At 39.0% G+C, this 10,503-nt stretch overlaps 1 protein-coding gene across 4 annotated transcripts in view; it reads right to left on the minus strand.

The window, feature by feature from the left end:
• The window catches only part of LOC131772504 (transmembrane protease serine 9), a 16,010-nt gene extending 5,507 nt beyond the window's left edge, over positions 1–10,503 (minus strand). The window contains exons 1-15 of one of the 4 annotated variants that reach the window (XM_066164043.1): positions 10,376–10,503; positions 9,902–9,987; positions 9,552–9,646; positions 8,893–9,137; positions 8,226–8,333; positions 7,262–7,504; positions 6,673–6,717; positions 5,876–5,905; positions 4,425–4,790; positions 4,274–4,318; positions 2,378–2,743; positions 2,231–2,275; positions 1,184–1,549; positions 1,015–1,059; positions 234–593 (exon numbers count right to left, since the gene is read on the minus strand). In XM_066164043.1, coding sequence (XP_066020140.1) covers positions 234–593; positions 1,015–1,059; positions 1,184–1,549; positions 2,231–2,275; positions 2,378–2,743; positions 4,274–4,318; positions 4,425–4,790; positions 5,876–5,905; positions 6,673–6,717; positions 7,262–7,504; positions 8,226–8,333; positions 8,893–9,137; positions 9,552–9,646; positions 9,902–9,987; positions 10,376–10,466 — 2,536 coding nt within the window. In that variant the 5' untranslated portion in view covers positions 10,467–10,503. The remainder of the gene's footprint in view (positions 1–233; positions 594–1,014; positions 1,060–1,183; positions 1,550–2,230; positions 2,276–2,377; positions 2,744–4,273; positions 4,319–4,424; positions 4,791–5,875; positions 5,906–6,672; positions 6,718–7,261; positions 7,505–8,225; positions 8,334–8,892; positions 9,138–9,551; positions 9,647–9,901; positions 9,988–10,375) is intronic. The other 3 variants (XM_066164046.1, XM_066164049.1, XM_066164052.1) reach the window with 3 other exon arrangements.

Genomic DNA, 10,503 nt, shown 5'->3' on the forward strand with positions numbered 1-10,503 from the left:
TTGACTCTCTACATCTCTTACTTTCTGCTCTATATCCAATTTGATGATCTGATTACCACGCTCGGCATACGTCAAAAAAAAATATTTCTTTGCTTGTCCAACTGGGGGATAGTTTTCAAGCGTTTATGAAATTTTTCCACTCTTACTCGGGAAGTGAGGGCTTCAAAATAAAAATTTGAAAAGAGCTTTTTTGCGTACAAGAAAAAAAATCCGTGTTCCATAGAATTTCCTACCTTGAGTTTTCTCTCCACAATATCGCAGACTACAGGCTGGTGGCCGATCCAGTTCGTACACAAAGAAACCACCACAGTTACGAACCAAAATATTACTGGACCACTGACAGCAGCCTGATGACCAGTGGAAACACACTTTGCGTTGAACGGCTCCCTCGCCCACTGTGGGATGTGCGCCACTCAGCCAGCCCGGTGCATGGGTACCACACTGAAGTTTAGGTACACACTTAGTTGGCATCTGTGTGCCTGCATCTCCCGCGAATCTGTACCAGCCTTTTCCAAGTGAGCTGTCACATTTGACGGACCCTTTGTAAGTTGTTATACGGTCACTTTCGTTCAAGACTTTGTAGTTGGAACAAGCTGGAGTGGAAGGTATTGTATTTGGTTTGTATCTCGTATCACGCTGGCTACTACGTATGTTTTGTACGTATACACTCTTTTCTTGATATAGGAATATCTGACATTGGAGCTAAGGCCGGACGTTCCTATCGTTTGCTATTTGAACCTAACAACATTCGCAAGATGTTCATGTTGTAGTATTCAATAAATCAAAGTGTATCTTACCAGGAAACTTAACAAATTGCATATCAGACGTTCCATAGGTGGTCCTCCTTCGGTTCTTTGCCAAAATGCTCAAGAATTTTTATGTTTCAGGTAGCCTTCTCGAATAATTCCTGTTCAAGACTGTGGCGTAGTTTTTCGATATCTTTTCTAATACCTTTAACCTTTTCTCTACAGGTAATTAAAGTAGAAATAAAGATCTAGAATATGCTCAACTCACCAAAAATGACTGGAGGTGGCGTTGATGGGGGTGGTGGCGAGCCTCCTAGAGAAAAAAAAATAAAAACGGCACATAAGCCCATGACAACATAGTATGATTTTTACATAGCTCTGATATTGTTATATTTGAAATGAAGGTAAGATAAAGAATGGGGTTTGATCTCTACTACCTTGAAATGTCTCTCCACAGTATCGCATGCTGCATCCTGGTGGTTCAACCAACTCGTACACAAAGAAACCACCACAGTTACGAACGTTAATATTACTGGACCATTGACAGCAGCCTGATGTCCAATGGAAACATACTTTGCGTTGGACGGCTCCCTCGCCCACTGTAGGATGTGCGTCACTCAGCCAGCCCGGTGCATGGGTACCGCAATAATATCTAGGCACACACTTTGTTGGCATCTGTGTGCCTGCACCTCCTTGAAACCTGTACCAGCGTTTTCCGGCTGGCAACGGCCGGTCACATTTGATAGCTCCTTTGTAGCCTGTGTTACGGTCATTTTCGCCCAGGACTTGGTAGTTTGAACACTCTGGTTATGTTAACAAAAAGCAAACAAACAGGCAAGAAAATGAAGTAATATATGTGACAACACAATAGACAGTCTTTTTCAAAATAACTACATACATTTTAGCGTGCCTATCGGTCGACAACCATCGTCAATAGGGTTATCGAAGACAAAAAGGATAAAAGGATGTAAGGAAAGGAAAAAAAAGTAACAATGGAAATCTGCGGTTGATTTGTCAATCGCATAAGTTGAAAATAAACTTGATCGAGTTTACAAAGTCAGCGTTCTATCCAAAAAAAAGAGACGTCTTGTCCATTGTTTTTTTTCCTCTCAAACTGTCTGTGGGAGGTTGGTCCGTTCGAGTCACTTAAACTATTTGCTTTTGATCACAGTTTTTTTGTCTTGAAATAAAAACCAAAATATGTTGAAAACATTTCTCACTAAAGCTCTCGTCCTATTGCTTCCCTATAGTGTAAAAACTGAAACACGACATTCTGTCAGGAAGTTGAGAAAATCATTCAGCATAAATCTTAGCATTAACTGTTCTTCATAACCGTAACTCGGTCGACGATTACTTAGGAGCTTACTTAGCTTACGTAGGATAGCATTGGTCTTGTCATTTTTATGGGGGCTGTTGCACATCAATAACTTTTTTGGAAAACATTGTAATCCAGTCTGCTTTTACTATTTAGTTGTTCAACTTACCGAGAGCCACTGGGGGCGCTGTTGTAACCGGCGGTGGTGGTGAACCTGGAAATGCAACACAATATTTGCTGTGTTTCCAAGACTTATTTCTCTTTTAATCCATTTGTAGAGAAATTGCTGTCAACAATTACGCAAAAACACTCCTACCTTGAACTTTCTCTCCACAGTATCGCATGCTGCATCCCGGTGGTTCAACCAACTCGTACACAAAGAAACCACCACAGTTACGAACCCTAATATTACTGGACCACTGACAGCAGCGTGATGTCCAATGGAAACATACTTTGCGTTGAACAGCTCCCTCGCCCACTGTGGGATGTCCGTCACTCAGCCAGCCTGGTGCATGGGTACCGCAATAATATGCAGGTACGCATTTTGTTGGCATTTGTGTGCCTGCACCTCCTTGAAACCTGTACCAACGTTTTCCGCCTGGCAATGGCCGGTCACATTTGACAGCTCCTTTGTAGCCGGTGTTACGGTCATTTTCGCTCAGGACTTGGTAGTTTGAACACTCTGGTTATGTTAACAAAAAGCAAACAAACAGGCAAAAAAATAAAGTAATATATGCGACAACACAAGATTTTCAAGAGCTCACTATACCCCCAGTATTTTTTTTATTTCACAAAGACTGATAACTATTTCATATTTCTATGGTCAGAGAGCATGACCCCCTTAAATTGTGAAACCTTCTTTTCTTTGATTTTTCCTAAATTAACTCCGAACTCGTTTCGAGTATTTTTGCATTGTATTTATCATATTGTCAATGATGTTCAAGTGTTTTTGCTTAGAATTTCCAGCGATGGACAGTCTTGTGTAGTAGTTGAAAATAAGCTTGATCTAGTAAACACTGCCAGCACCCTATCAAACCACTCAAACAATCAACTAAATTCCTAAAATTCATATGGTCATAAACTGTATACAAGTAGATGGTCGCTCTCTTCATTTCTACAATTAGCTTTCAACTTCAGGGTGTGTGTGTTCTCAGTGCGGCGCATTGTCTTGAAGATTTCATCGAAATATGCTGGAGAAAAAGTCTTATTCTACAACGCAATATGGCTCTCATCCTACCATTTGTGATTAAAAAAAAACACAAAACACGACATCTTTTATTTGACGAAATTCATTTTATATAAATCTTACGCATTTTCGAACCTCGATTTCCATGATTTATATATGCTTCAAGACCTAGACCCTCAACAATTATGTATTTACACATAATTATGATAATTTCACAATTTTAATCGTCTGAGAGCACGCCCTCTTTCAACTGTGAAACATTAATTTTTTTTTCAAGACTTACCCACGAACTTTGTTTATGTATTTTTACATTATATTTGTCACGTTGTCGCTGATTTACTGTGTTTGTGCTTGTATTTTACGGAGATTTTTCAGCGATAGACAGTCTTTTTCAAAATAACTACATAAATTTTAGCGTGCCTATCGGTCGACAACCATCGTCAATAAGGTTATCGAAGATAAAAAGGATAAAAAGGACGTAACATGTAACACAGCACTCAGCAATTTTTGCCATGTCGGAGGAAAAAAAAGTAACAATGGAAATCTGCGGTTGATTTGTCAATCGCATAAGTTGAAAATAAACTTGATCTAGTTTACAATGTCAGCGTTCTATCCAAGAAAAGAGACGTCTTGTTCATTGTTTTTTTCCTCTCAAACTGTCTGCGGGAGGTTTGTTTGTTCGAGTCACTTAAACTATTTGCTTTTGATCGCAGTTTTTTTGTCTTGAAATAAAAACCAAAATATGTTGAAAACATTTCTCACTAAAGCTCTCGTCCTATTGCTTCCCTATAGTGTAAAAACTGAAACACGACATTCCCTTAGGAAGTTGAGAAAATCATTCAGCATAAATCTTAGCATTAACTGTTCTTCATAACCGTAACTCGGTCGACGATTACTTAGGAGCTTACTTAGCTTACTTAGGATAGCATTGGTCTTGTCATTTTTATGGTGGCCGGTGCACATCAATAACTTTTTTGGAAAACATTGTAATCCAGTCTGCTTTTATTATTTAGTTGTTCAACTTACCGAGAGCCACTGGGGGCGCTGTTGTAACCGGCGGTGGTGGCGAACCTGGAAAAAAATGCAACACAATATTTGCTGTGTTTCCAAGACTTATTTCTCTTTTAATCCATTTGTAGAGAAATTGCTGTCAACAATTACGCAAAAACACTCCTACCTTGAACTTTCTCTCCACAGTATCGCATGCTGCATCCCGGTGGTTCAACCAACTCGTACACAAAGAAACCACCACAGTTACGAACCCTAATATTACTGGACCAATGACAGCAGCGTGATATCCAGTGGAAACATACTTTACGTTGGACGGCTCCCTCGCCCACTGTGGGATGTCCGTCACTCAGCCAGCCTGGTGCATGGGTACCGCAATAATATGCAGGCACGCATTTTGTTGGCATTTGTGTGCCTGCACCTCCTTGAAACCTGTACCAACGTTTTCCGCCTGGCAATGGCCGGTCACATTTGACAGCTCCTTTGTAGCCGGTGTTACGGTCATTTTCACTCAGGACTTGGTAGTTTGAACACTCTGGTTATGTTAACAAAAAGCAAACAAACAGGCAAAAAAATAAAGTAATATATGCGACAACACAATGTCGAACCTAGATTTTCAAGAGCTCACTATACCCCTGGTATTTTTTTTTAATTCACAAAGACTGATAACTATTTCATATTTCTATTGTCAAAGAGCATGACCCCCTTAAATTGTGAAACATTTTTTTCTTTGATTTTTTCCTAAATTAACTCCGAACTCGTTTCGAGTATTTTTGCATTGTATTTATCATATTGTCATTGATGTTTATGTGTTTTTGCTCAGAATTTCCAGCGATGGACTGTTTTGTGTAGTAGTCGAAATTAAGTGTGATCTAGTAAACACTACCAGCATTCTATCAACCACTCAAACAATCAACTAAATTCATAAAATTCATATGTTCCTAAACTGTATACAAGTAGATGGTCGCTCTCTTCATTTCTACATATAGCTTTAAATTTAGGCGTCTATTCGAAAAAAGAGTCGTCTTGTTTATTGTTTTTTATCCTCCAAAACTGTCTGAAGGAGGATGGTCTGTTCGAGTTACTTAAACTATTTGCTTTCAGTTGCAGTTTTTTGTGATTTTAAAAAAAAAATTGAAGAAATAACGACAAAAAAACAAACAAAATTAGTAAACGTGAAGACACAATTTTCAACCTTGATTTTCATATTTTCAGTCTCAAGACCTGTGCGCTATACCCTTGGAATTGTGTATGTACGAACATTTATGAACATTTCACAATTATTATTATCATCTGAGAGCACGTATTTTTACATTATATTTACCACGTTATGGTTGATTTATTGCGTTTCTGAATACGACATTCTTTCAGGGAGCTGAGAAAATCATTTAGCATACATCTTAGCATAACTGTTCCCCATAACCGAAACCCAGTTGACGATGGCTTTTTCTGATTATCAAATAAAGAGGGGGGCAGGGTTTTTCACACCAGTGGTTAGGTTTCCAAGCTTACTTAGGATAGCATTGGTCTTGTCATTTTTATGGTGGTTGGCGCACATCAATAACTTTTTCGGAAACATTGTAACCTAGCCTGCTTTTACTCTTTAGTTGTCCAACTTACCGGGGGCCAGTGAAGGAGTTGGTGAACCGCCTGGAAAAAGATGCAACAGAAAATTTGCAATTTCTTAACAATTCCTTTTTTGTGTGAGTGTTTTAATGCATAGGTAGAAAATCTGCTGTCAAAAAGTGAACCGAAAGAAAAATTATTGTGAAAGAAGGGAAGACATGCAGAGCAAAGTTTGCGCGAAGATGCAGACTTTTTCATAAGTAAAATATCTATACACCTCAATATGTGGCTAATCCTTGTCCCTTGTCAGATAAAATAACTTTTCTCAAAATAACCTTCAACTAGTGTAGCTTAGTGTAGTCTAGACAATCGATCTAGCCTGACTGATTCACGATCAAGGAGGGGGGTCTATTAGAAAATGCCACAAAAATTAAAAAGGAAAAAAATCAACCACAACAGAAAACCGCATGCAAAACCGCAAAACCGATAAATTTTCACATCCCAGTTATCAAAACCCTAATCGATACGATGGAGTGGTGACAAGTGGAGCATACGGAGGTTTCGCGGCTATTTCAGATCGGAGGAGGCGCACATTTGCTGCTCAGATCGAAATGAGACCGGAACCCAAAAAGAAAAACCAAAAGCCACATCGGATGCCAAATCCAAAAATCTTTTAGTATTTTTTGACGAAAACCGAAAATTAAACGCTAAAAAGCGGAAAATCCGCAAAACGCAATGAACACCAGAACCGAAAACCAACATTTTCTGGCACAAAAACCGAAAAACCGATCTGAAAAAAAAGTCAAAACCGCTACACCAAAAAGCCTAATACTCGCAAATGTTGAGCTTACCGCATCCTGACGTGGTTGGTATGGGAGGAGAGGGTGGTGGCCCTCCTGCAAAAATAATTCACGGTAATTTTTTTCAAAAAAAGCAGTGCAACCTCCTCAAGTAGTAAAAGTAAAAGGAACTTTAAGAATAGAAAAATAGAAAGATGTATATATTTTTTTCTTTTTTTACATAGCCCTTTTGGCCTGCAATGAGTAACATTTTGCTAAGCAAAATTTGTGATCGACAAAAAAAATACATACATGATAAAAGAAGGCCAATGTGAATCGCTACGTTTTAACTGCACTCTAAAGTTAGTGCTAATAATCTCTAAGTGATTAGATCGACTAAATATACGTAAGTTGAAATGTCCACATCGATCAGAAGTGAGCACGATCAAACATTTCCAAAATCAAGTTTGTTGCGCAGCATAAATTGATGGTCAAACATGCCTTACGTACCAAACATACCAAAACGATATGTGACAAAACTGCTTGATCGTATAAGTGGGACTTAATCGTTTGTCTGATACCCCATTACTATGAGTCCAGCACGAAGAATAACCACAGCGATTAGATATCACGATATTAAGGTACAAAACTTATTTCTTACCTCCTCCACTAATCCCAGTGTGCTGTTTGATCCACGCTCGGTACTGTGTCACTCGGGCAAACACAGTAAAAAGTTGTTTAGCATCGCATCTGGAAGAACCCCAGCTGACTGCACCATGTAAGGTATATGTATTCCCATCCGCATTCAAGCACACATACGGTCCTCCACTATCACCATGACAACCACTTAAAATGGAATTGTCCACGCCCGCACACAACATTTGCGGAGTTAACGTTATTGAGACTGCAAAAATATAAGTACATACAAAGTTAGCGTGAACGATCTAAAAGAAAGAATTTTGCATTGAAAGGTAACCCAGAATTGCTTTGGATTTTATCACCACGCAATAAAGGTGGTTTCAAACGCCGATTTTTATGACAGATGTGACTCAAATTTAAGTAGAATTCGACTCAATCGATGAGTTCACCAAAGAATAGTCGGTTATAGGATTTAAGAATTTAAGATTTCGTATTTAAGCGGGCCACAATAGGTTTGATAAAGAACTGAAGTACGGTTAAAGCAAAGCATCTCTTCAAATAAGCTGGTCCAATTTATTTTCAGTTAGAAAAAAATTATCAATTGATTCGGGTAAGAGCAGCTTATTATACTTTTTCGAACATCGGGAAGAGGAATCCAAATTAACGACGAAAAAAATCCATTTGACTCAGTGATCCGTCAGTGATCCAACGTTTCAATCTTATTCAGTTTGTTTAAACAGCTGAAAAACGGTAATTGGGGTTGAAGAAAATGTACTTCGTCGAATTGTCTCAGCATGCCGGCCAGATTAAGTGTATAATTTTCGCTTGGTCTTTGTCTTAAAACTGTCATCACAAACGAGAATATTTGTCGTTTTGATAAATATCGTGGACAAATTCTGCAGGTAAACCTAAAGACAGACTTAATAAGCAAAAGACAGACAATGTTATGCTTATGAAAAATCTACAATATAGACTTTCTGATGTACCTCCACTTGCTTGAATCTTCTGCCTACACTTTGCTGGATCGATAGGCGGCATCATGGCTTGTTGTAAAATCGGATGAGATCCTCCTGGATGCTTAATCTTTCCCCAGCCTATCAAAGCGGCAAGTTCATAACATTATACCTACGTCAATAACATTTCAAGGTCTCCGTTGTGTTCTTATCTGTTGATTAACGAAGTCGGTAAACAGGAAGGAAAAGAGCTGCAAAAGAACTTATAAGGAGTACCACGAAAATGTTGAAACAACCATGTTTGCAATTTGAAGAAACATCCTCTGTTATCCCCTATGTGGTGCTTTCTGAAGGAAACTCCTGAGAAAATTTTGAGCCCAGTATAGCGTAATGCAGAATTTTAGAACGCGTATGACTCCTCGCTAATAAAGACACCTGGAAGACGGTTATTTGGAAGCGAAACATCCTTTCGAGGTAAAATACGTGAATATACAACTTACTGAATTACCCACAAGTTGCAAGGGTTTTCCTAAAAAGGACTAAGGCAAAGCTTTTCCTCAAGCGAGCCGGCTTGTCAGCTCCTCAACTGGAATGCCCGTGAATTATTGCTTTACGACAGAGGAGTTGGGCCATTTTTATTGCATGGGATTTGCATGGTCTATATATTAAAAACAAGCGGACCTCTCATGACCACCCTCACCTGTAATGTAACATTTTGATCCTGTGGGTACATTTGAGTCGCTAGACGGTAGGCACACGGGGTTCACCCTGGCAGAGAGCTTCACAGACGTAGCGAGTTTAATCAGGGCGATGTCATTGTTAAGTTGACTGGGACTATTGTATTGAGGGTGAGAAATGATTTGCGCGGCGCCAACAGACTCCTCTGTTCCTTCGTTCACATTCCGATTGTGATCACCGACAACTATTCTGTAATTGGCAGGATTTCTACAAATATACAATACAAGGTTCATTCATGATCGTAACTTATGCTTATAATTGACTAGCAGTCGATAGAGAAGCTAAGCACTATTTTGGACTCTCAAATATACGCTTGTTGGGTGAAGAATTAGTATAAAGTGAATAATGCATCAGAAGTTTGCTCGGTTGCTTGGTCAAAGAGTTGCTAATTAAATCCTCGTAAGGTTGATTCGTCGGTCGGTCATTCGGATGGTAGTCGGTTATTTTGGTTGATTCAAAAGGCAGTCAGTTACATTTGGCAGGTTATTCCTTTTGATTACTTAAGCTAATTAGTCGACGTTAATTGTCAGTCATTTTTTGAGTCTGCAATTGAGTTGATATGTCTTTATTTGGTAACACAGCGGTCAAAATTGTGGCATGCGCAAAAGAGCAAAAACTTACGAGCTGCCTGCTACACAATGGGCAGCGGTAACTACCCAATTTTCAGAAATGAGAGATCCTCCACAGATGAAGCTGCCATATCGTTGTAATGCGATCTAAATGGCAAACAATCAAAATAATTAAGAATAAGTTTTAAAAAGTTTCAGGAAGGATACGATTCGCGCAGTTGAAGGGAATTTAGGGGACCCTGTCCGCAAGCTGGATAATAAAAGCTTGATGAGAACCAACAAGACACGTTCAAACTTTTTAAGATTAAACAGTTTTCCTTATTTTGTGGGATGAAGTCTCTGATCTCTAGAAGCAGAAACAAACAGCTTGTGAAGATTTGAACAGAGGCAATGACATCACACCTGCCATGGCCAAGCCCCAGGCTTCGCATCTTGACCTCCAATGACACGTGATTGAGGGATGGGCGTGAAGCCACATTGGAGTTGTCCTGTTGTGAAACAACAGAGTATTCTATTAATTCAGTCATCTTAAAGGAGCAGAAGGTTTTGTTGGAGAGAATCAAATATATCGCCGATTATGAGTTCTCGTAAACTTGAAAATCCTCGATCGAGTGAGGTCAATAACAAAAATTCATCAAAATAAGGCAATTTAATTTAAATAACTCTTCTAATATCGTTTGGGAATCATCAATTTGACATCTATGAAGTAATTTATATATCAACGATCATGATAGGAAGAAAAGTTGGAAACAAAGAACTTTGCAAACGAAGACTTTAGGAGCGAAGTGAGGCATTGCTAATACATAAAGTTCACCGCATTTTCTAACATGGAGAGAAGCTATAACCGATTCAGAGAAGGTCAGCGTTAAGCCTTACCTGAAACAGACGTCCCCAACAGTAACAAAACTAAGAACATCATTTTGCGATGTTCAAAGACGAATGCAAAAGCTTTCTGGCTCACGGACATTTATTTCATTGCGTTCAAATGAATTTTAATCATTGAA

This window comes from Pocillopora verrucosa, chromosome 1, assembly GCF_036669915.1.
Source record: "Pocillopora verrucosa isolate sample1 chromosome 1, ASM3666991v2, whole genome shotgun sequence".
Lineage (NCBI taxonomy): Eukaryota > Metazoa > Cnidaria > Anthozoa > Scleractinia > Pocilloporidae > Pocillopora > Pocillopora verrucosa.